The sequence below is a fragment of the Leptidea sinapis genome, chromosome 39 (assembly GCF_905404315.1).
Source record: "Leptidea sinapis chromosome 39, ilLepSina1.1, whole genome shotgun sequence".
Classification (NCBI taxonomy): Eukaryota; Metazoa; Arthropoda; class Insecta; order Lepidoptera; family Pieridae; genus Leptidea; species Leptidea sinapis.
Window position 1 is genome coordinate 536885 of NC_066303.1, and position 27399 is coordinate 564283.

Sequence of the window (27399 nt, forward strand, 5' to 3'; positions counted from 1 at the left end):
ACGACGCGCGCCTGGCCCGCGCCTGGCCCGCGCCGACCCCGGTGAGTACTACATTATATTACTGAACATGTGCGAGGAGAGCGCGGCAAGCTGCTGGCCGCCAGTCACGACGCGCGCCTGGCCCGCGCCGACCCCGGTGAGTACTACATTATATTACTGAACATGTGCGAGGAGAGCGCGGCAAGCTGCTGGCCGCCAGTCACGACGCGCGCCTGGCCCGCGCCTGGCCCGCGCCGACCCCGGTGAGTACTACATTATATTACTGAACATGTGCGAGGAGAGCGCGGCAAGCTGCTGGCCGCCAGTCACGACGCGCGCCTGGCCCGCGCCTGGCCCGCGCCGACCCCGGTGAGTACTACATTATATTACTGAACATGTGCGAGGAGAGCGCGGCAAGCTGCTGGCCGCCAGTCACGACGCGCGCCTGGCCCGCGCCTGGCCCGCGCCGACCCCGGTGAGTACTACATTATATTACTGAACATGTGCGAGGAGAGCGCGGCAAGCTGCTGGCCGCCAGTCACGACGCGCGCCTGGCCCGCGCCTGGCCCGCGCCGACCCCGGTGAGTACTACATTATATTACTGAACATGTGCGAGGAGAGCGCGGCAAGCTGCTGGCCGCCAGTCACGACGCGCGCCTGGCCCGCGCCGACCCCGGTGAGTACTACATTATATTACTGAACATGTGCGAGGAGAGCGCGGCAAGCTGCTGGCCGCCAGTCACGACGCGCGCCTGGCCCGCGCCGACCCCGGTGAGTACTACATTATATTACTGAACATGTGCGAGGAGAGCGCGGCAAGCTGCTGGCCGCCAGTCACGACGCGCGCCTGGCCCGCGCCTGGCCCGCGCCGACCCCGGTGAGTACTACATTATATTACTGAACATGTGCGAGGAGAGCGCGGCAAGCTGCTGGCCGCCAGTCACGACGCGCGCCTGGCCCGCGCCGACCCCGGTGAGTACTACATTATATTACTGAACATGTGCGAGGAGAGCGCGGCAAGCTGCTGGCCGCCAGTCACGACGCGCGCCTGGCCCGCGCCGACCCCGGTGAGTACTACATTATATTACTGAACATGTGCGAGGAGAGCGCGGCAAGCTGCTGGCCGCCAGTCACGACGCGCGCCTGGCCCGCGCCGACCCCGGTGAGTACTACATTATATTACTGAACATGTGCGAGGAGAGCGCGGCAAGCTGCTGGCCGCCAGTCACGACGCGCGCCTGGCCCGCGCCGACCCCGGTGAGTACTACATTATATTACTGAACATGTGCGAGGAGAGCGCGGCAAGCTGCTGGCCGCCAGTCACGACGCGCGCCTGGCCCGCGCCGACCCCGGTGAGTACTACATTATATTACTGAACATGTGCGAGGAGAGCGCGGCAAGCTGCTGGCCGCCAGTCACGACGCGCGCCTGGCCCGCGCCGACCCCGGTGAGTACTACATTATATTACTGAACATGTGCGAGGAGAGCGCGGCAAGCTGCTGGCCGCCAGTCACGACGCGCGCCTGGCCCGCGCCGACCCCGGTGAGTACTACATTATATTACTGAACATGTGCGAGGAGAGCGCGGCAAGCTGCTGGCCGCCAGTCACGACGCGCGCCTGGCCCGCGCCGACCCCGGTGAGTACTACATTATATTACTGAACATGTGCGAGGAGAGCGCGGCAAGCTGCTGGCCGCCAGTCACGACGCGCGCCTGGCCCGCGCCTGGCCCGCGCCGACCCCGGTGAGTACTACATTATATTACTGAACATGTGCGAGGAGAGCGCGGCAAGCTGCTGGCCGCCAGTCACGACGCGCGCCTGGCCCGCGCCTGGCCCGCGCCGACCCCGGTGAGTACTACATTATATTACTGAACATGTGCGAGGAGAGCGCGGCAAGCTGCTGGCCGCCAGTCACGACGCGCGCCTGGCCCGCGCCTGGCCCGCGCCGACCCCGGTGAGTACTACATTATATTACTGAACATGTGCGAGGAGAGCGCGGCAAGCTGCTGGCCGCCAGTCACGACGCGCGCCTGGCCCGCGCCTGGCCCGCGCCGACCCCGGTGAGTACTACATTATATTACTGAACATGTGCGAGGAGAGCGCGGCAAGCTGCTGGCCGCCAGTCACGACGCGCGCCTGGCCCGCGCCGACCCCGGTGAGTACTACATTATATTACTGAACATGTGCGAGGAGAGCGCGGCAAGCTGCTGGCCGCCAGTCACGACGCGCGCCTGGCCCGCGCCTGGCCCGCGCCGACCCCGGTGAGTACTACATTATATTACTGAACATGTGCGAGGAGAGCGCGGCAAGCTGCTGGCCGCCAGTCACGACGCGCGCCTGGCCCGCGCCTGGCCCGCGCCGACCCCGGTGAGTACTACATTATATTACTGAACATGTGCGAGGAGAGCGCGGCAAGCTGCTGGCCGCCAGTCACGACGCGCGCCTGGCCCGCGCCTGGCCCGCGCCGACCCCGGTGAGTACTACATTATATTACTGAACATGTGCGAGGAGAGCGCGGCAAGCTGCTGGCCGCCAGTCACGACGCGCGCCTGGCCCGCGCCGACCCCGGTGAGTACTACATTATATTACTGAACATGTGCGAGGAGAGCGCGGCAAGCTGCTGGCCGCCAGTCACGACGCGCGCCTGGCCCGCGCCTGGCCCGCGCCGACCCCGGTGAGTACTACATTATATTACTGAACATGTGCGAGGAGAGCGCGGCAAGCTGCTGGCCGCCAGTCACGACGCGCGCCTGGCCCGCGCCTGGCCCGCGCCGACCCCGGTGAGTACTACATTATATTACTGAACATGTGCGAGGAGAGCGCGGCAAGCTGCTGGCCGCCAGTCACGACGCGCGCCTGGCCCGCGCCGACCCCGGTGAGTACTACATTATATTACTGAACATGTGCGAGGAGAGCGCGGCAAGCTGCTGGCCGCCAGTCACGACGCGCGCCTGGCCCGCGCCTGGCCCGCGCCGACCCCGGTGAGTACTACATTATATTACTGAACATGTGCGAGGAGAGCGCGGCAAGCTGCTGGCCGCCAGTCACGACGCGCGCCTGGCCCGCGCCTGGCCCGCGCCGACCCCGGTGAGTACTACATTATATTACTGAACATGTGCGAGGAGAGCGCGGCAAGCTGCTGGCCGCCAGTCACGACGCGCGCCTGGCCCGCGCCGACCCCGGTGAGTACTACATTATATTACTGAACATGTGCGAGGAGAGCGCGGCAAGCTGCTGGCCGCCAGTCACGACGCGCGCCTGGCCCGCGCCTGGCCCGCGCCGACCCCGGTGAGTACTACATTATATTACTGAACATGTGCGAGGAGAGCGCGGCAAGCTGCTGGCCGCCAGTCACGACGCGCGCCTGGCCCGCGCCGACCCCGGTGAGTACTACATTATATTACTGAACATGTGCGAGGAGAGCGCGGCAAGCTGCTGGCCGCCAGTCACGACGCGCGCCTGGCCCGCGCCGACCCCGGTGAGTACTACATTATATTACTGAACATGTGCGAGGAGAGCGCGGCAAGCTGCTGGCCGCCAGTCACGACGCGCGCCTGGCCCGCGCCTGGCCCGCGCCGACCCCGGTGAGTACTACATTATATTACTGAACATGTGCGAGGAGAGCGCGGCAAGCTGCTGGCCGCCAGTCACGACGCGCGCCTGGCCCGCGCCGACCCCGGTGAGTACTACATTATATTACTGAACATGTGCGAGGAGAGCGCGGCAAGCTGCTGGCCGCCAGTCACGACGCGCGCCTGGCCCGCGCCTGGCCCGCGCCGACCCCGGTGAGTACTACATTATATTACTGAACATGTGCGAGGAGAGCGCGGCAAGCTGCTGGCCGCCAGTCACGACGCGCGCCTGGCCCGCGCCTGGCCCGCGCCGACCCCGGTGAGTACTACATTATATTACTGAACATGTGCGAGGAGAGCGCGGCAAGCTGCTGGCCGCCAGTCACGACGCGCGCCTGGCCCGCGCCTGGCCCGCGCCGACCCCGGTGAGTACTACATTATATTACTGAACATGTGCGAGGAGAGCGCGGCAAGCTGCTGGCCGCCAGTCACGACGCGCGCCTGGCCCGCGCCGACCCCGGTGAGTACTACATTATATTACTGAACATGTGCGAGGAGAGCGCGGCAAGCTGCTGGCCGCCAGTCACGACGCGCGCCTGGCCCGCGCCTGGCCCGCGCCGACCCCGGTGAGTACTACATTATATTACTGAACATGTGCGAGGAGAGCGCGGCAAGCTGCTGGCCGCCAGTCACGACGCGCGCCTGGCCCGCGCCTGGCCCGCGCCGACCCCGGTGAGTACTACATTATATTACTGAACATGTGCGAGGAGAGCGCGGCAAGCTGCTGGCCGCCAGTCACGACGCGCGCCTGGCCCGCGCCGACCCCGGTGAGTACTACATTATATTACTGAACATGTGCGAGGAGAGCGCGGCAAGCTGCTGGCCGCCAGTCACGACGCGCGCCTGGCCCGCGCCTGGCCCGCGCCGACCCCGGTGAGTACTACATTATATTACTGAACATGTGCGAGGAGAGCGCGGCAAGCTGCTGGCCGCCAGTCACGACGCGCGCCTGGCCCGCGCCGACCCCGGTGAGTACTACATTATATTACTGAACATGTGCGAGGAGAGCGCGGCAAGCTGCTGGCCGCCAGTCACGACGCGCGCCTGGCCCGCGCCTGGCCCGCGCCGACCCCGGTGAGTACTACATTATATTACTGAACATGTGCGAGGAGAGCGCGGCAAGCTGCTGGCCGCCAGTCACGACGCGCGCCTGGCCCGCGCCGACCCCGGTGAGTACTACATTATATTACTGAACATGTGCGAGGAGAGCGCGGCAAGCTGCTGGCCGCCAGTCACGACGCGCGCCTGGCCCGCGCCGACCCCGGTGAGTACTACATTATATTACTGAACATGTGCGAGGAGAGCGCGGCAAGCTGCTGGCCGCCAGTCACGACGCGCGCCTGGCCCGCGCCGACCCCGGTGAGTACTACATTATATTACTGAACATGTGCGAGGAGAGCGCGGCAAGCTGCTGGCCGCCAGTCACGACGCGCGCCTGGCCCGCGCCTGGCCCGCGCCGACCCCGGTGAGTACTACATTATATTACTGAACATGTGCGAGGAGAGCGCGGCAAGCTGCTGGCCGCCAGTCACGACGCGCGCCTGGCCCGCGCCGACCCCGGTGAGTACTACATTATATTACTGAACATGTGCGAGGAGAGCGCGGCAAGCTGCTGGCCGCCAGTCACGACGCGCGCCTGGCCCGCGCCTGGCCCGCGCCGACCCCGGTGAGTACTACATTATATTACTGAACATGTGCGAGGAGAGCGCGGCAAGCTGCTGGCCGCCAGTCACGACGCGCGCCTGGCCCGCGCCTGGCCCGCGCCGACCCCGGTGAGTACTACATTATATTACTGAACATGTGCGAGGAGAGCGCGGCAAGCTGCTGGCCGCCAGTCACGACGCGCGCCTGGCCCGCGCCTGGCCCGCGCCGACCCCGGTGAGTACTACATTATATTACTGAACATGTGCGAGGAGAGCGCGGCAAGCTGCTGGCCGCCAGTCACGACGCGCGCCTGGCCCGCGCCGACCCCGGTGAGTACTACATTATATTACTGAACATGTGCGAGGAGAGCGCGGCAAGCTGCTGGCCGCCAGTCACGACGCGCGCCTGGCCCGCGCCTGGCCCGCGCCGACCCCGGTGAGTACTACATTATATTACTGAACATGTGCGAGGAGAGCGCGGCAAGCTGCTGGCCGCCAGTCACGACGCGCGCCTGGCCCGCGCCGACCCCGGTGAGTACTACATTATATTACTGAACATGTGCGAGGAGAGCGCGGCAAGCTGCTGGCCGCCAGTCACGACGCGCGCCTGGCCCGCGCCGACCCCGGTGAGTACTACATTATATTACTGAACATGTGCGAGGAGAGCGCGGCAAGCTGCTGGCCGCCAGTCACGACGCGCGCCTGGCCCGCGCCTGGCCCGCGCCGACCCCGGTGAGTACTACATTATATTACTGAACATGTGCGAGGAGAGCGCGGCAAGCTGCTGGCCGCCAGTCACGACGCGCGCCTGGCCCGCGCCTGGCCCGCGCCGACCCCGGTGAGTACTACATTATATTACTGAACATGTGCGAGGAGAGCGCGGCAAGCTGCTGGCCGCCAGTCACGACGCGCGCCTGGCCCGCGCCGACCCCGGTGAGTACTACATTATATTACTGAACATGTGCGAGGAGAGCGCGGCAAGCTGCTGGCCGCCAGTCACGACGCGCGCCTGGCCCGCGCCGACCCCGGTGAGTACTACATTATATTACTGAACATGTGCGAGGAGAGCGCGGCAAGCTGCTGGCCGCCAGTCGCGCCTGGCCATAATCATAACATTTGGTTTGAAGCTGACGAGTATCCAAAGCACAAGTGTCAAATTGGCGCGACTATACTTATGATAGATATTATATGGTCGAGGGAGGCAATGGCAGGGAGGCATTGCTTGAAGCGGCGTCGTGTGCCAGTTCATCTCCTACTCTCAAATATGTGCGAAGGGAACAATGGCTGGTCCATGCATCAAGTCGTAATTTCATGATAACAACTGCTTGTGGTGCCAGCTCGAATTGTTATTGTTAATAGTTCATGGTATTTGTTGGTCGTAATTGCTAATTGTGTAATAATAATAATATTTTAGTAATCCCAATCATCGAGTTCACGAAGAATCCTTATACAAACATTGAATTCAAGTTTTATAGGTTGATGCATCCAATAGATACACTTATTTACAACTTTTAATAAAATAATATAATGTATATATAATGTATATATAATGTTTATATATGAGTCGTGTTTAAATAATATATCATGATATTATATAAACACGACTCATAATATATTTGATGCTGCACCTTACAAATAATTTGATATGTATTTTAGCCATTGTTAAATACTCTTTTTAGTTGAAAAGAGTGGCCGTTGTGTTTCTTGTATGTTCTTCTCACGAGCTCAAAATTTTTGCGAACATGAATAATGTGGTAATTTAAAAGAATTAATATTTATAGTGACGATTCAAAAGTGCTTAGTTTTAGCCTGATTGAATAACGTTTATTTGACTTTGAAGGCTGGTTCGTGCGTCATGCCCGTGAACGGGCACTACTCGTGGTAGCTGGATGATCCTATACCAGGTTCACATGGTAGGAAATTCAAATTCAAATTCAAATATTTTTATTCAAAATAGGATTTATAATCACTTATTGAACGTCAAAATCTACCACCCATTCAAAAGAGACTGCCTCAGACCTGAGAAGAATGGGCGCAAGAAACTCAGCGGGCTTTTTTTTTATATAAAATATGGATTACAATGTAATATCGTACAATAAACATTAATAATTAAAGAGCCTGAGGGTGTTCGCTTTAATCCCAGTCCGTGGTGTCATTAAGAAAATCGTTTATGCTATAATAACCTTTCCCACACAAACGTTTTTTAACAATTCTTTTAAATTTCGTAACACATTTGTTTTGCACATTTTCTGGGATCATATTGTAGAAGCATATACATCGCCCAACAAAAGACTTACTAACTCGACCCAACCGATTAGTAGGCATAACAAGTTTATGTTTGTTCCTCCTGAAATGGTGAGTGAACCGCTCATGGACATCAGCACTACAAAAGGCACTGCATTGGCATCCTTAAATTTGGGCCTAGGTTTAAGGTCCCTAGGTCGTATTGATTCGGGAAAACTGCAGCCGGTAATTGATTCCACAATGTGACCGTGCGAGGCAAGAAGTTCCTCGTAACACACGCGGTTGTATAATGACAGACGACAACATGATGTGGTTGGAATTTAGCACCGAACAACTCCCCTGAGCATTTCACGTGATAAATGCGGTAGAAGATGAAGAGATAACCTACAATTCTACGAAACCTTAAATTATTATAACATATTAAATGTTTATTGTAATAAATCAATCTGAAGATACCATTTCATGTTTACGTAGATGGACTGAAAAAACAGACCAAGATACATACATATTAGAACGACTATTGGAATGCTAATAGCAAGAAACGTATTGAAATATAAATCTCGGATCGCCATACAATATTGTTAGTCAAGTGATAGTAGGTACTTGCAGGAGTGTTCCTTCAATATGTTTGTTTAATAAGCTTAAGGGATATACGCACAGTAAGTACAAACAAATTATATATATTATTACAACATTTATTTAAAAATCACAGCGAATAAACTATATTAACAATATAACCATACAAAGATTATCAATAATAATTTTCACTTAACACTAGAGATGATTTATATTACATTAAATAATTTACGACATAAGAAATGCAACATTGTAACTAACATTAATAAATAAGTTTAAACAGTTAAATTAAAATAACATGTATAAGTTCTTATGTTAGCGAATATTATGGAAGGTTAAGGTTTGAATAGTTGCTTTAGTACTGTTCAATGCAGCTCTGCTTCACTATAACTGTTACTTATGAACCACTATTAACTATACCTCAATACTAAGATTGATTCTTTTCATGAATCTTATTTTTTTTTTTCAGTGAGCTGATTCATATCTGAAGCGGTTGAAGAATTGGACTGATCTCTTTGGCGAGCTACGTATATAACCACATTCAGGGGTTTCATCTGGACTATTACAGAATCTACACGCTCTGCAATCTGTGAGGCCTAGGACTGAGAGGTGTTAGCCTGCACTGCCACTTTAGTGTCCTGGTTAGAATAACTAGCGAATATGAACGGGAAAGGTGGAAAAGGTCAACATAGTCGTAAATTTCAAAAATTAAAGATGTTTATATAGGAACCCATGTCAAAAGTATCTGGACTAAAGGATCGACAGAAGGGAGAACGCATGTCAAGAGTATAAAAGTAAGAGAAAACCAAACAAGGATAGGATGCAAGAAGAAACGCCCTACGTTCCTGATCAGGCAAAGGTTTGAAAAGGGGCGTCGATGGGCCTTGGTAACTACCAGGATGTGTGGTATCGATCTACTCACACAATTAGGACAGATGGCAGAACATAACCTAATGCATAATTATGTATGGATCGCCTTGTAATCTGTAGCACAATACAATAATCTAACAGTACTTTAACTTAATTCTAGAACTGTCCTATGCGTGAAAATTAGCTGCGCCGCTCCGTCCGCGTGTTCAATCTTGTTGTATGTACCCAGCCTAGTACTCCGGCCAGACGGTAGATACGATACTGTTCTATTACTTGTATTATGTTTGTAGAGCGTGACAAAAACCCTTTGCACTACTTGTACTTAGGTATCTGTGTATTAACATCGTCCATTTAGTTCTCAAAACCAAAGAAAATATGTTGAGTATATTATTGAATTGAGATAATGAATTCATTACAAATAATTATCAGTTAATATTTGCTACGAAAATAATCTCAGGCATAAAAATTAAACATTATCCTTTTTAGGGATAAAGTTAAATACCAACTAAATATCAAGAAATCACAAAACATGTTATATATACCGTGTACATGTACATATACCGTGGTTTGAGTTAAAATTATACATACTAAAATATATATCACTGTATTATGTCAGTCAATTTGAAAAAATATTTGAATAAGATTAGATTCATTGTTTTGCGAAATTGCACTGATAATTCGTGAACAAAGTAACTTAAGATCTTAATATTAGATTACAATGGGCCTATTATATTATTCTTTGACCAAAGCCTGATCTCTGACTCAACCATTAAAATTTTAGTATTTACATTTTTAAGGTATTTGAAATAAAAAAAAAATCTTGAAATTGGTTCTTGTTAAATTATTCATTATAATCTATCGTTTTAGAGGAGAGAAAAAACTCTCGTTTTAAAAAAATTAAAATCGTTAAAAAAAAATTTGCGGTGGAAATCTGTCTCTGCAAACACAGAACCAGTGAATTTAAATTAGGATATAAACTGTTTTTTTAAATTTTCTTAGGACGTATCAATTACAACATATTATAACTTAAAATCAAACTGTACGAAACTTAAAATAATTGTACTTCATAATTACTATACTTAAGTACAGAAGCTAAACATAGACACATACATAAAGTTATAAAGCTAATAATAAGTTAAATAGGAACATAGTTGTCGGCGGGCAGCTAAGCAAAGTGCGTATACGTAGCTGAAAAAAAAAAGAAATACAGTTGCACATCGGAAATAGTAATAAAAAATTGAACTATAGTAGTTGTACCCGTGTGAGAAGTACAGGTGTTAAAGGGTCAGTGACCGGAATACTATATACCTCATGACATATTATTAAATAAAATAATAAAATAAAATTGGTTACGTAGTATTGGTCTATACGATAGTATATTATAAGTCTATAGGTTAAACAAACGTACAGGCATTCGTGGACCATTCTCTTTTTCGCGACACCACACAGTCACAGGAGCTTTTAAATTGAGAGAAAGTTTTTTTGAGACATTTGAGTTTCAGATTCTTAAAAGTACTATATTTTTTTATAATCCCGTATAAAATGCTCGCATAATATTTATTTGTTTGTTTACGGTGTGTGTGGATGATGCAGCTACTGTACTCAATAGCTTTTGTTTTCTTTTTATCTTGACCAGATAGGGATTGACTCGCAGCTTTTAAATGGTGCGATGAAAATTATGACATGAGCTCGAAAAACTTTTCAAATATAGTAGTTAGTTTTAGAAAGAAGCCAGGTGAAAGGGATCAGCAAGTGCCTTTGTGGGCTGAAAGGAAACATGTCCTTACAGACGCTGCAGCCATATTTAGTAAGTTGTTTGGTCATCATACTCTCTTGCAACATCTGAGACATTAAAGGAGAGTTGCAGGCCTTTAAGGTTTAGGCGCTTTTTTTGAAGGACCCAGTGCACTGTGAACAGCTAGATAGCTTAGCGAGAGAGAGACATCGCTTCATTGTGTGACTTCTACTGCATTTATCACGGGGAGTGTTCTGAAAAGCGGTATAACCTGAATCCTGCCGCTGAATTCCACGTTCGCCACGACACGCCACAAATAAGGATATCATCACAACCATCTGGATGTGTGGCTTTCTAGCACAATGCGGTTTTCAAGGAACTGTCTTCCACGTACAGATAAACTATGTAGTGAGCTTCCTTGTGCGGTGTTTCTAGGACGATACGACATGGGAATCCTCATAAAAAGCGCGTACACTTTTCTAAAGGGCTGGCAACGTTCGTGATTCCTCTGGTGTTGTAAGAGAATATGAGCGGCGTTGATCAAGTTGATGTTAAGTAACATCAAGCTACCTGTACGCTCGTTTGTACTGTCTTTCATAGAAAAACCTGTATCTTATGGAACTGGAAACACCGCAAAAGTTCATTGAGAACCACACATTGGAGGATTCCAAGCCAATGATACTTATTGATGCTGGGGTACACTAGACGAAAGAAAACAGTTATCTTATAGAGCTCTAGATCAGTTTGAAGTAGTCTCCCAGTTTCTTCGTAGCCAATTTGTCTTTACCTCGCATTCTACATCAGACAGTTTGTGTGAAGGGTTTTCTAAGAATTGAAGAAATAAAGACCTCTTTTATATAGGGGGCAAATCTACAAGAGACTCACGTGATGGGGAGTGGTGAGGCCACCGCTCATGGACATGTGGAACACAAGGGGTCTTGATGGGTTGACGGCCTTTGAGGTACGATTATTCTTTTTTCTTGAAAGACCCTAATTCGAATCGGTTTGGTAAAACAGTAACCGATAATTATTTCGACAAGTGGCTGTACGAGGCAAGAAATTTCTTCAAAATTTGTGTTGTGTTGTGGAATTCCAGACGTCAACGTAATGCGTAAGGTATATCGCTTTCTGACGTGAGTGGTAGTAGCCTTTCCGATTTAATTGTAAGAATATTTACCTCAACGTGAGTAGGGGTAGAGGAACGTGTTGAAGGAATCCTTCCCGAACATATTCTCTGCAACACACGTGTATCCTCCCATGTCACTGAACACCAGCTCTGGTATGCGAAGGTCGCCAGATGGAAGTACCTGTGATTTTTTTTAATCAATACGTGATATAATGAAGAAATCCAAATGAGTGTAGAAAAGTTCAACGGTCTTAGATAGAACTAAACATTTTATATCAACAATTTAGTACAGATTTTTGCAATCTAATCCATAGAAATCTAAATAAAAAGTATAACTTGTGGCAATAAAGAAATAATTCAAAAATGGTATCGAAACAGGTGGGACTGGGACTGACAAAGAAACAGAAATGGCAGATAGATGATATTACATGTGCGAGTGAGAGCGAATCATTTGTGGTCGCCATTTTAGAATCGTTTGTTTATTGGCATGATTAATACTAGAAGCTGAGACTAGAAGTAACATAGTCACGTCAAACATGTCGTCTCACAGATGGCTTATAGACCACTAGGGATACAATGCGATAATATGGTGAATTTCGGTATATTATCTAACGGCGGAAAGTCTTTCACAAGCTGCGACCATACCGATCAAAATATTACATCACGTCGGTAAGTCTTTTTAATTAAACTGAACTGCTTTTTTAAAAATACATATGTGGAGATCTCCAGCACTATAGTAAATTACTGCAGCGCCCAGCAAGAGGCAAACGTAAGTCTATCAATGGCTAGTTGTGGCCAAGGCTTGTAATGTACTTTTATCAAATAATGTGCAGAAATTAAAACTAAACGGCTCTTGCCACCTCTTGTATTTCAAATGACGTTAATAATAATGAACTAAGTTTGTCAAATACAATTACTTTTCAAAATCAACGACGAACAATGAACAACAAGTTTTTCCACGTTAAAGTTTTCATTAGCTTTTTCTTTGCATAGGATAGGACAGACACGTTAAGGCCATATACAAGTAATAGAACAGTACTTCATACTACAGCGTCCGACTCGACCCACTCACGCATACACATGATTTACACAGTCGCTAAGCAAACTTGGCGAGACAAAACTATTGAGTGCCACGCCGTACACTGCCGAGACTGCCGTCCGCGTAAACAATCTTTTTGCATATGTAGCAACCCGAGCGCTCCGTCCAGACGTAGGTATAAATTTTATTCGATTTATAGGATAGGATTCATAATAAAATAATGTTTTCTTCTTTAATTTAATATCGATGCACATTACACAAGGTAAGAACTTCTATATAAAAGAAACACCAATACAACCAAATTTTCTTTTTAATTTAACAAATTTCAAGGAGAATGTTGAGTTACGTTACTGTTCTATTACTTGGACTGTGTCAAGCTGGGCCAGAACCAGCCTATAACATTCTCCACCATATCCCGTGTGTTCATATTATCATACAACGCTATTTGTGAGAAGGTGAATGTATTTGTTGACAAATTACCGGAATTCTGAAGAGTGTGTTTTGAAATTTTCGAGAGAATCAAACAAACATCAAACTACTGAAATCGTATACAAATCTGTTCTCCTTACCTGTAGCCTTTTATTTCCATAAACAACCTGATCGTTTTGGTCCACCCAGTAGACTTCCGCTGTGGTGGTGCTATGAACCCTGCATGGAAGGGTGATTGTGGTCCCCATAGCCTGCATGATCTCATCATAATATGCTGTTATGATTGGTGCTTGGTTCGTGCTCGCTAAATATAGCTCTTGTTCTGAAATTAAAGTTAATGAAACTTACTGAATATATTGACCATGTGGGACTCGAAGCCAACCGTCCGAGTGCCGCATCGTTCGTATTCTTGGTATGTCTTGTTCAACTGTCTGGTTGTGAATTAGCGTTCACCAGACAAAGCGTGTAAAAGAGAACATCGGTAACGGAGATACAACAAGATTAATATCTTATGATATGATAGATAAGGTACGTGAATCTACAGTTAAGTCGTAACCACACTTGTAGTTAGCACCTTGGTATTAACTATATTATATGTAATACAGTCTTAGAAACCACTAGCTAACATTATCTGACTGTCAGTTCGTCGATATCCTATATATATTATATTAAGTCTATGAAGGTAACCCACCACTACCACTCCACTGTCCATCCGTATATCTGACAGCGTGTGTACTACTATTTCTGCTACAACAACCAAAACCAATATGGCCTGTAATGTAATCCCTTGTCCACATACAAATAACGAATGCGAGAAAACCAGATAAATGTCTGCTTACTCCTTCACTCACTGCTTCACACAGGACATACTCTTTGCCTTTCAATCTGTAGCTTTTGTTCACCGTCAATTACAACTAGTGAGTCAATTTAGACACAAGACGGAGCGATGGCTGCGGTATGAAGGAGAGCGACGCGCGTTAAGGCGAGGTTTTCCCAACACTTTAGGTAAAAATTGCGCGAACGTTAGATTCGATAGGTACGCACGGACACGGGCGTCGGGCATGGCTGAGAACGAACCGAGCGATGCGGGTTAACGACCGCCGACCCAGAATGAACCGCGTAATATTTTTTAAAACCTACAGTTGTGCTAGAGTACGGAATTACTGTGATAATATTTTTTATGCATTTTTGAAGTAAATCTTTTTATCGACGTATGAGAGAAATGTTATATTACGCGTAAAATTATGATTTCAACATTATGGATATCGTATCCGAGATTCTCGAAGGTGCAATGAACTTGGGATCATTTTTGAAATCCAAGATGGCCGCCGCGCAAAATTATGATTTCAACAATATGGGTATCGTATCCGAGGTTCTCGAGGGTGCAGAGAACGAATTTGGGATGATTTTTGAAATCCAAGATGGCATTGAATGTAATAATATAACGTTAGATAGCGGTAATAATACTTACGAGCATCAGTAAAGACAGTTGTAGAAGTAGTTTGTACATTGGTTCCTGAGGTGGCCACACAGGTAAAAACATCACCATTATCCGGTGCTTCGATCACCAACTTGCTGGTCATCCGGCCTATGCTTGAAGGATGGACAGAGAAGATCTCGTTTGTTACTCCTTCTAGCTGAAATTTGTGAATAACATTGTAAAGACGTGTTTGTCGTAGCACATTCGAATGACATCGGGAACACTTTTACTAATACGTTTCTGTTCGTCCGGTGGTTTGTCATCAGACTATATCTCAACAACGGCAATGGTTGGACGGATTTTTTATGGAAAAGGAGGACAAAAAGCATACGAGTCACCTGTTTAGTGATCACCGCCGCCCACATACTCTTGTAACACCAGAGAAATAACTTAGAGCGTTCCCGGCTTTTAAGGAAGGTGGACGTGCTTATTTTGAAGGTGTCGTATCGTCTTGAAATACCGCTCAAGGAAGCTAATTCCACAGCTTTGTAGTACGTGGAAATCCACCTACTGGGGATGATATACTAATTTGTGGCGTGTCCTTCGAAGGCGGAATTCGGCGGCGGGAATCAGGTGAACCAGCTCTGCAGAACATAAATGTGGTAAAAGACACACAATGAATCTCACAAGCAAGATCACTTCATTTTCTTTTTTTCATTTACATAAGTAAATCAACACGTTTGAGTAGTTTTGGTGCATCACTGGTACCTGCACTGTATAAAATATAATGTAAAATGCTAAAACTATAAATATAAATATATAAGAAGCTTTGTCTCCTTTCTTGCCACTTCTTCTCATTGAAGACCAACTTTGGTGTGGTAAAATCGTTGCTATTAATTATAAGTGTCAGTTTGACCTGATTTAATAAATGATTTTTTCTTTCTTTTATATCCTACCAGTGTGATATGTGATATTATGTTTTCGTCATGCTTGTTTATTATATATACGTATACGTATATATAATAAACATACATACGTCTCGTTTATTTGTGCTATTATTTCTCTTGCCGTTTCATTTATTTATTTATTCAGAAACAGATCAAGTCAATTATAATAGTAAGGATACAAATATTATACACAGACTAGAAGACAAAATATTTCCATTAATTAATTCCCATTAAATTCTTTATTAGTGGACAATAATAAAAAACAATAAAAATATTCTAAAACCAAAATTGAATATTACAACAAACACACAGAAAATATAGTTAAGTGAATACAGTTTTATGAGAATATGTAGTTAAGAACAAGATATATCAACAATGATTGTATTATTTAGAGTTAACATTTTTCACAATATTGAGTATATTATAATATAATATATCACATAGCCTACTATTTTCTTTGTTTGTATATTTAATGAAATATGTCAAATTCATTAAGATATAAATTGTAACAACTACAATAGCGCCTAAGAAAAGTATTACCCGCATTTAATCTTCTCTTCTTCTCTATATATATGTAAAATGTAAATGGTCTTTGTTTGAGGCTCTTTCACGCCTAAACCACTGATCGTATCGACATGAAACTACCACCACTATTGTATTTGTAATAAGATGAATAAAATTTAATTTATTTTCTTTTAAAATTCGCCCAGCGAAGCGGGCGAGAATGGCTAGTGTAAAGATTTTTTTTAATGAAATTAAGGGACGAGACGAGCAGGACGTTCAGTTGATGGTAATTTATATGCCCTGCCCATTACAATGCAGTTATATATAAAAAGGAATTTTAGAACGTTTCAAACAATGAATAGAACAGGTAGGTACAGATATCACGCGAGATGAGTATTTGACATGTTTGTTGAATAATTAAGACAGAATAAAAATTTGAGATTTTATTATTAGGTTAAAATGATAAACGTGAAGCATTGTTTAAATTTATCGATACACTTATTATTATTATTAGATAGGTAGATTATATTTAGGTCACATCACTATCACATTCCTGTAGTCTTCATTCAACTCGTGTGTCACTTTACACATCTGATTAGAGAATGTTGGAGAAGAGAGGGACGCAATACTTACATCTGCAACTATAACTCCATTCTTCATCCACTTGATAACGGGAGCCGGGTTTCCTCCGGCCACACACTTCAGTACCGTGGGCCGGCCGGACACGTGTGTCGCTGTCTCTGGAGGTGCCTCGAATATGTTCACATATTTGCTCACAACACGTGCTCGCCACCTGGGCGAGTCTGGAAACAATTGTATTCAGATAACGTCTTATTATGAACAAAACAAAAAAATACTAATATTTCGTATTAATAGCCTGGCTTTGATTGAGTTTTAAATTGTGTCGTGTTCATAGAAAAGTAATAATTTAACAGGAGCAACAGGATTTAGAATGAGTTGCCACCTGTAATGGCACTTTCTTTTAACATATTCTTCTACACCAAAACACGAATTATCATATATTATTATTATTAAATTGCGATTTATATCATTTTTACAAATTGTATAATCATAATATTATATTTGTTCGTTAAAAATGAAGATCTTTATATTTGAACTTCGAATAATTTTCCAAAAAGTGTAAATATCACAAAAATAAATAAAATTGCCAAAATGTGAAAGTACAATAAATATTCATATGAGAATTGTTTTTCTCCAAGATAAAACAAATTTAAAAAGGTAGCGCCTGACAGAATAATATAGCAATACGCATCAAGGGAATATTGCTGAAGTTTTATTAAAGTAAACTTTTCATTTTGAGAACATTTGCAGAGCTTAGAATGAGAAGTGGTACAATTAAATAATGGACATCGCAGGAAAAACTTTAACCAGAAAACTTAGTTTTGTCCAGAAACATCAACCAGCCCAGCTCCATCCAGAAGTTTAGAACATTCCTTCTCAGAGCTTCCTTGTTTTGACAAGGAGTTTTGCTCGTTGGTTTATATATATAATATGGAAAAATATCCCAAATCCATGTAAAATAAGTAAATACACTGCAGGAAGATCAAAATACGTGTTGATAAAGAATTGGATATCCACCTCGAGCAGGATCAAACAATTTTTGTATTTAAATAACGATCTGTGAGTAATATTATATATAGCTCCAGCTATAAAAAAAAGATAATACATATTCCAAGAATACATTAGCGACTGTTTGGTCCTCAGCCAGACATCTTCTGGAAAACCACACTGTAGACGAACGTCAAATGGGGGGGAATATATCCTTGTCTCGAATAAGGCCAAACAGCTCTTCGGAACACTCATCGTGATAAATGCGGTAGAAGACGCACAATGAATAGATGTCTCTACGCAACGTCAGGTGATCCAACCGTTCACAGAGCACTGGGTCCCCGACAGCTGGAACAGCTCGCGGTGACATGGTTCAAGCTGATATGGAGTGCGCCAGGCCAGACATACACACAGCACAGTAACACATGTATTAGAACAGTAGCATAACTCAGCGGTCTCCTTGAAATATATACCTACGTCTGGGCGGAGCGCATGGAGGTTAGTACATACAAAAAGATCGTGTCGGCGGCGCACAGTCTACTTTTTGTCTATTCAAGATTGCTTAGCGGATGTGTAAATCATGTGTATGTGTGTGTGCGTCAATTCGGACGATCTAGTATGAAGTTAAAGTACTGTTCTATTACTGTACTGTGGCAATACTTCTGAATCCTGGTTGTAAGCTATTATGTTATTATGGACTTCTTTCATTTTCCTGCCCTGTCTTGAAAGTAGAATTCACGCTTATGTTTATAGCACAGTGTGACAGAGAATTCCTTTAGAATACACTATGCAAACGGAGTCGGCGAAGAATTATATCAAATATTACCTCGTATTAATCTTTTATTCATAAAATCGAAACCAAGTCTCCAACTAGACTTCAAGATAATGTGAACATCTGTCGTATATGTTTCGAATGTAAATTGTTCGCTCCGTATATTATAAAGTTAAATGATTCCGCGAAATCGCCTAATTTTACATAGAAGCGACGACCTTTATAGTGCGGAAGTTCCGAATCGCTTTACACGCTTTATAAAGAGTGCGTCTTATCTACGACAAGTTCATGGTCTTTGAGTATTTTCTAGAGCTGTATCGGAATGATGTGAGTAGGGTACTCGATGGTTCTTAGAATTTTAGAAAGTTTAAGTCTTGATTTAGTGCAATTACAAGATAAAAATATAATTTTTAATGACAGAATTTTAAAGACAAGGTTATCACTTCGTAGCATTTCAGGACGAACACAACCGTTGTATTGTCTTATAATGCTTTAATCTATGCATTTTTCCAGCTGAAAATTTAGTCTTAAAGTACACTAGAGAGCCCAATAATGAAAATATGGCGATAATATATTTATAAATCATTATTTAAAACATATAAAATTTATTTTATGTATTTTCTGTCATATTTACGTACCCGTTTATTTTACACAATTATTTTAAAAACAACAAATTTTATCCCAGCGGATACTCCCAGGAGTACCGCTCGCGCCTCTCCCTCCCCAATAGAGATATGGTCACAATTCATAAATTTTTTACTTAAAATAGGTTTTGTTATGATTTTAACTATTAAATGGAGGCGATTAAATATCCCGCAATTTTTCATTTCAAATTAAATTAAGTATTTTTTATTCACAACAATATTTATATTCACTCACTGAACGTCAAAATCTACCACCCGTTAGAACATTTATACTTCAGACCTGACATGCACGTGTCTCTATCAGCTAATTATATCGGGAACCCTTTTAACCTCATATACAGCAGTCTACTAACTGATCCTTTAATGTGAGCGTTCAATTGTCTTTTGAAATTAAGATTATATATGTATGTATACAGAATAATGTAACGATAGCGAAATTAAGGAAACACACGTTTTCAAACAAACAAATTACATATTTAAAAAAAAAAACTAAATTTTGATCATCCTTAAGTGGGCGCTACTCACCTACGTTCTGGATGACGGGCCCGGCGTGGGACAAGTAGGCGTTACAACTCTATATTATGGAATATTTAATTAATAAGGTGCATTTGCTCTGTGCTTTCCTGGGACATAAAAATAATAGGACAGTCCCAGCCCCCAGGGTGTCGTAAGAGGCGACTAAGGGCCAAACCAGTGAGAGGCTTTTTATCAACAACGGCAGCGCGACGCAACAATGTGTAAGCATTACTGTGTTTCGGCCTGAAGGGCGCCGTAGATAGTGAAATTACTGGGCAAATGAGACTTAACATCTTGTCTCAAGGTGACGAGCGCAATTGTAGTGCCGCTCAGAATTTTTGGATTTTTCAGGAGTCCTGAGCGGCACTGCATTGCATTGTCTCGTCCCTTAGTGTCATAAAAAAAAACATTCAAATGCGTTCATTTAATATTTTCAATACTTTTTGTACTTACTACTTCTTTTTATATTAGTGTCAATAAACTTCGAGTGGCTTATTTGAGCGTTAGCTTGCAAAGCAACCTCCAAGGTCACCAGCGCCGTCGCGGTGAGTAGAAGAACTATGTTTGACATATCTTATATTCACTGGAGGACGTTCGGAGTATGATCTGCGAAATACAATTAATAGATAAATAATAAAGTAAAGTAATATACAAAAATATCTAAAGTTGTGTCTAAAACAATATCGATACCTCAGTGCCAAAGTGTAATAAAACTGAATTTCAGTAAGTTTGAGATAACTATAATTATTTCATAAGCGATAACCCATCATTACCACAGTGAAACAAGTCCATAAATGAATGTAGTTTAATTGTTACTTCCATTATTTATTTATCAGTCTACAATATATTCGTTTCAAACAGTAACAACCCGTTTTTTCTAATTGGCATCTTTTGAACTGAGATATGGAAATCATCATCATCATCATTTCAGTCGGAAGACGTCCACAGCTGGACGAAGGCCTCCTCCAGAGATCGCTATTACGATTGGTGCTACGCTGCCCTCATCCAACCTACTCCGGCGATCTTCGCCCGATCGTCGGTCCGTCTTGTGGGGGGCCTACCAACACTACGTCTCCCGGTACGTGGTCACCATTCGAGGACCTTACTGCCCCACCGGCCATCTGTCTGTCAAACTATGTGCCCTGCCTACTACCACCTCAGTTCCGTAATAATTTGGGTTATGTCGATGACTTTGGATCTCCTACGGATCTCCTCATTTCTGATTCCATCTCGCAGGGAAACTCCGAGCATAACCCTCTCCATTGCCCTCTGAGTATTGAAATAAACCCTTAGTATAGTAAGTACTTCACAAACCGTCATTAAATTTTAAATAATAACCAAACTGTATGTTGTCGATAACGTTTTTTCATCTCATCAAATATAAAAATATTTATTTTATCATTGATGAAACTTTTTTTCATCAATGATTGCGGAACAAATATGCAGCAAACACACTAACATTGAATATTAGGGTTCCGTACAAAATAACGAAAACAATTATTAAATTATTCATAAATTAATAGTAGACTATTACCGTGTTATTTGTTTTAGCTTTTTTCAATCCGTGCCCGACACCAGTAATAATATTATACTTACAGTTTCTTTTTATCACCAGATTCCACATCTTATACATTTACAATGCTGGTTAACTGGAATTCGTTTATTAATTTTTTATTGGACGTAATAAAAGTCTGTAGACTCCGATAGTTTTGAATACATATTATATAGAGATAGCAATTAAACGATAATTACACTATCGGTCTATTCTATTCATAATGACTTATTGGAGGTTTAAAACATCGCTAATATATATCTTAAAATATTAGCGCTTACCTAACGCTCGTTATCTCTTCGATAGAAGACCTGACTTTTAGTACCTAGGACCCTTCTATAAACCTATTTTAAGCCCTCGATAGCAAAGAACATGAACGAAATGAAAAATAGGAAAGAACGTTTTTCGATGTCAGTCAGTTCATAGCTGTTATTAGTTATCATTACCGACCTACAGCACCTGAGTAATTAAACGGTACAGAGACTAAGCTTCACACAACCACGCGAATAGGTTGCACTACTACAATGATCCGCGGCATATGTGAGTGTCCACTGGCTTATTGCGTATGCGGCAAAACTGGTCTTAATCGGTTAATGATCGCAATGTATCATAATCTAACTATACCAAATACTTCAATAGATAATTAAATATTTATATTTGAGTTTAAGTTCAAATATTGCAAGTAAAGTTTATAACACTTCCCGATAACTGTTTGAGCTTAAATTTTGTACACCTACATAACTTCGATGGCAATGCAATAATATGATTGATAATGATACGAAGTAATTATATTATTATACATAATCTGACGCTGCAGCCAGGACTATCTCTTCAATACTCTTCAAATACTTTTTAATGGTTAGTACATTAGCATGGTCACGACATTTTATGTTTAAGTTTAGTTATGATCACGTTTTTTTACGAGCTGCTGTTGCAGTGATGACTGTCACCTTACGAGAGAACTCCTTATTAGTTAGTAGCAAGGATGCGAAACTGTACGTTTGGCAACATTGCGTAGTATAGAATCGTATTATTTATCGGAGGTTTATGAAACGATTATGAATCAGGAACTTTATCCAACTTTCGATAGGCTTCAAACACGTTTTAACTAATATAGGTTATACCTTCGACAAGCGTTTCATTATGACTAGTTGTTTGCCCGCGATGAACTCCCTAAACTGCTGAACCGATTTTTATCAAAGTTTGCGCACTGTATGCAATTTGATCCAACTTGAGAGTTGGTTGATTTTAATATCAAATTTTATTTCTGTAAATAGTTCTGAAATCAATTTTTTGAGACACAATTTGACAGTTTTGCCGTGATTATTTCAGAACAAGAAAAATCTAAATTATTGTAATGTTTGAACTTCTATAAAATTTCGTTATAAACAAAAAAGATTTTATATTTGGATAAATTTTTACTTATAGCTGACCCGACAGACGCTCTTCTGTCAATAGAAAAATGTTGTAAGTATATGGGAATAATGTAGTTTAAAGCCATTGGAAATGTACAATCAAAGTTAATGAGTTAAAAATGAATCAAAAACGCATTTTTGAATGATTTTATAACATGCAGTTATAAATTATAAAATGGTAAGGATTAATAACAACTTTTACAATACCGCTTTAAATTTATTGCCAATTTTTAAAAGTATAAAAATGGATATAGTATGTAATACATAAGAGAAAGATATATGCCATCGCGGACTTTATTTGTAATAAATTATTTTGTTATATCTCAAAGGGCTTTCGTTAAAAGCTCCCAGGTGGCTTATTTTTTTGACACCTTCCACTAATATCATTAATGTATACAAAATGTATACAGAAACTTAACAAATTATATATTAAAATCTTCCTCGAGAATCATGCTATGCATTGCTGAAATCATGCATTATAATCGGTCCATGAGTTATTGAGTTTATCGCGAACCGTCGCGGGATGGAGTCCACATTGCACATAAATTGTGTTTATAAATTTAGTTTGTGTAAGTAATCCCACAAGTAGGGGCTTTCCCTTTAAAAAAACACAAATTGTTCAGCTTAATAGCACATAAAACTCATAATTATTGTTATATTTAAATAACCAAAGTTACAACAAAAAGTATTAGATAATAATATTATGTTTCATACTCTGCGACGTTTAAGAAAAATAATATAATATGTGATGTCCAAATAATATAATATGTGGTGGACTATCAATAAGTAAAATGATAATCTTTATAACGTTTATAACATTTTTATGTATTTAATTTTAGTGTTCTGCTAGAAATAATCTTTTTATTTCTCAATTCATTTTTGTACATGAAGGAGTTAAATCAGATTGTAATTATTTTGTTTACATAGGACAAATTATTTGTTTGTTTCCTTTATCTAAGTAAAAATGGAAAAAAGTAATGGAAATTTAAAAAAACATTATTTGAAAGCGCGTGATAAATATATAATAAATACTTACAGTTAATTAATATGTCAACGTACGTTCTGTTGTTGACACTGAATAGTTCTCTCCGTTCTCGTACAACTGTTATCAACTGAACACTGAAGTACGGGACAACCCCTTTTATAGTGAGCTTGAGATCAATTTACACGGGTTGGTTTTCCCGATGGAATTATTTGACTGCGATATCGGGATATTTTGAACTGAACACTTCTTTAGCCGCGTCGGGCACTTTTTGGTAGGGATAAATTTTGAGTTCGCGTCACCGACATGCTCATGACTGGCGCACGCAATAAATAAATAAAAAAAAATTTTGAAAAATATATAAATATAAATATAAATAGACACGTTTTGGAAAGGTGAAATCTCGTGAGTTCACGTCACCGCAACCCTTATAGCAGTATATCTGTAGCTATACAGCTGCCGTATTGTGTAACATTAGTGCTGTGTATATGATATAAGTGAAAAGTTCAATGTGTATATTGTATAGTGTGCATTGTTGAACGAGTGTTCATGTTTGATAAATATATTATTGAAAATTAAATTTAAAAATAAATTAAAAATCAGTAATTTAATACTTTTTAAACATTATGAAATTTCTAATTTTAACATTAAAACTTCTAAGTTGTCACTTCTATCAGCAGTCTCTACAACTGCCAGTTTTTTTTCTTAACAAAGTGAAAACTAATAAATATTGTTCCAAAACGGAATAATGCCGTATCAAATTATGTAGGTAATACGTATTGTCATTATTCCTTTAAAATTTCATTATGTAAGAGAAGGTCGTCCTAGCCTTTGCCTGATGTTAAGTGATCACCGCAACCCACTCAACTCAGCCACAACACCAGAGGAACCACAGGAGCGTTGTCGGCCTGTTAGAAAAGTGTACGCGCTTTTTTTATGGTACTCATGTCGTATCGTATCGTATCCTGCCAACACCGCACAAGGATCTTTATTCCACAGCATGGTTGTAGATGGGATTTCTTGAAAATTGCACTGTGGAGTAACGCTGGACATCCAGCTACCAGCTGGGGATGATATCCTATTTTGTGACCGGTCGTCTGCGGCAGGAATTTGCTTATACAGCTCTTCGGAAGACTACCCGTGGTGGAATACGCCCACACTAAAGCGACGTCTCTACGCAACGCCAAGTGATCTAGTCGTTCACAGACGACTGGATCTCCTACATGCCTAGCAGCCCCGCGTTGCTCGTGGTTCAAATGGTTCAAGGTGATGCTGTGAGGGTAACGCAGACCAGAGCCTGCTCACACAAGAGAGTATTTGCTATGTTTCGTGTAAGACTACACTTGTTCTTCTACAATTTACACTTGAAAGTTTAATGGTGATTATACAAGTATTGTAATTCTAAATAATGGCAATTCATATGGGGGGTATCTTATGAAAGGGCTTCATTGACACAAACTTTAACATGTATTTTTATTTATTTTTATCATATTGAATAGTTTTCCATTTGTGACGAACATTGAAAAAAAAAACAACACTTTCCCTTTTTTATAAGTATAGATCTATAGAAATCTAATTAAAATGTGCGGAACCCTCGGTGGACGAGATCGACTCGCATTGGTCCAGTTTATTTTTTTAATTATTTAGATACTTAGCTTTCCTTTCCATTTGATTGCTAATCTGTCAACATATAATTTATCACGTGGTTTTAAATATGGCCGATGTCACGACGTAATGTAAACACATGGTCAGATTTGGTGCGGCCGGACCATAGAACGGTCCGGTGGTCGCCTCGCACTTCGGTTCGGTGTTGTACTCGGTACGTTCCGGACGGTAATAATAATAATTGTGTGTGATGGACAAGGCAAGCTCATTCCACTGTTTGGTTGTAAGTGGTTTATTGCCCTGTGCTTCCCTGGGGCATAAAAAGAATAGGGATGTCCCAGGCCAAAGGGGGTCGTAAGAAGCGACTAAGGGCATCTACCAGTAGGAGGCTCCCTTGCACAGGTACTAGAACGACGCCCTTTTCTGCCGTGATACAATAATGTATAAGCATTAGTGTTTCGGTCTGAAGGGCGCCGTAGCTAGTGAAATTACTGGGCAAATGAGACTCAACATCTTATGTCTCAAGGAGTACTCTACCAGATGGAGCGATCAAGTGAAAGGGTGAGTTTAACTAAGCTACCATCGCTAAGTTTTGCTCGGTTGTCAGAGATGCAGTGGACAGACACTAATGGCGGCAGCTCATGAGATGTGTCACAGTACCGCTAACCTCCGCCGATGATAAGCACGATCCTCAGTCACGAGGGAGTGACCACAAAGAGAGCCTCCTTACGGTATATTGTTGATACATACAGTGTGTATATATATAATTGTAACTAGAATTAGATTAATTAATCATATTAATTAGATTGTATAAAAATACGCTATTATTTTGTACTTTTTAGTGCATTTTGTATCTATTGTTTTGGAATAGTTTTTCTTGAAGCCGGTAGTTCTTTTTGTTAATTTATTGATTTTTTGAAGTACACTAACTAATAATTTATCTCATTTTGTGTAGACCTACAAAATTTTGCAATGCAGTAATGAACGTAAACGCATTGCAATTTGATTACAGACAGAAATTCTGTCACGGTTCGCAGGGATTACGACAATTATTTGACCATAACAACGTTACGGCAGGTGACTCAAATATCCGGATAGCATAAAAGAGAGGCTGAGTTTTGTTAATTTGCTCCTAAGAATTGAAGAGTTCCGTTACTTTTTTATGGATCCCTTTATCAGACTCTAAACCTCACCAAACTATCTTTGAAGTACATCCTTTCCAATAAAAAAGAATCATCGAAATCGGTTGGCGTGATAATGAGTTATTTGTTGCGCACATACTTCTAGAAAATTTAAGACTTTTATGGTTTTGTCTGACCTGACAATGGAATCCATGAGATTCCATTGTCAGGTCAGACTTGGACTATTGCTAATTGCAATGGTCACGGGAAGCACCAGCTTTCAAACAGTAAAAGAATCATCTAAATTGGTTCACCCAGTCGAAAGTTGTGAGGTAACAAACATAAAAAAAGTACCGACGAATTGAGAACCTCCTCCTTTTTTGAAGTTTGTTAAAAATAAATTACGACAGATTCTCAGACTTGCCAAATATACATATATATATATATATTAAATTATAACTGAAATGTAACGTTTTAATTAATTAAAATTAAAAGTTTTATTTTCATATAGTTTTATATAATTATATAAAATCATTACGCAACAAAATTATAGTAATTCAAATCCCTACCCTGGCTTAAGATAATATGATATTAAGTGAAAGATGAACGCGAAGCAGTTGTGTTATAAAATATAATTAAGAGTACTTACATGAACAGTATAAGAATCAGATCTGACACTGCTAACAAAAACGTACACAAAATTACAAAATGCAATCAATAATCACGCGATTGACAATAGATGCAACCCAACAATAATTCAGATTTGCAATAACCAAAAATGCTGAATCAATATAACACCTATTTAAACGAAATAAGATTTAATGTAAGTCCTAGCACGTGTCAGACATCGCGAACAAGAATTTGATTACTACGAATTTATAGTTACGGTGTACGCGATCAGCGGAAATCAGTACTCGGTAGTATTTGGCGATATGAGTTTAGAGAATGACGCAGATTCAATGGAATCACATTCAATTGGTACGAATTGGTTATTAAAAGGTACAGGAAATTAGTTCTTGCAAGAATGTAATTGATTGTAATGGGTCAGGCGTTTTCTCGTTTAGTACAAATATACAAA

General features: G+C 42.5%; 1 protein-coding gene across 2 annotated transcripts; it reads right to left on the reverse strand.

The window, feature by feature from the left end:
- Positions 1 to 8215: 8215 nt before the first annotated feature.
- LOC126976092 (neural/ectodermal development factor IMP-L2-like) lies at positions 8216 to 27038 on the reverse strand. 2 transcript variants are annotated; one of them, XM_050824285.1, is made up of 7 exons: positions 26971 to 27038; positions 20100 to 20252; positions 16779 to 16948; positions 14746 to 14911; positions 13415 to 13596; positions 11858 to 11987; positions 8216 to 10133 (listed from the first exon to the last, which is right to left on the reverse strand). In XM_050824285.1, the coding sequence occupies exons 2-6, from the start codon at positions 20215 to 20217 to the stop codon at positions 11859 to 11861; spliced, it is 765 nt and encodes a 254-aa protein (XP_050680242.1). In that variant the 5' UTR covers positions 20218 to 20252; positions 26971 to 27038; the 3' UTR covers positions 8216 to 10133; position 11858. The 2 variants fall into 2 exon arrangements, with proteins under 2 accessions (XP_050680242.1, XP_050680241.1); XM_050824284.1 differs by lacking the exon at positions 26971 to 27038 and adding an exon at positions 23650 to 23721.
- Between the last annotated feature and the right edge of the window lie 361 nt (positions 27039 to 27399).

Bases quoted from the DNA above. Each gene is read 5' to 3' on its own strand.
- LOC126976092 (XM_050824285.1), bottom strand. From the start codon at position 20,217: ATGTCAAACATAGTTCTTCTACTCACCGCGACGGCGCTGGTGACCTTG. The intron at 16,949-20,099 runs GTAAGTACAAAA...AATTGTTTCCAG, and splicing joins CACTAATATAAAAAGAAGTA to ACTCGCCCAGGTGGCGAGCA. The intron at 13,597-14,745 runs GTAAGTATTATT...CTTTAATTTCAG, and splicing joins AACTGTCTTTACTGATGCTC to AACAAGAGCTATATTTAGCG.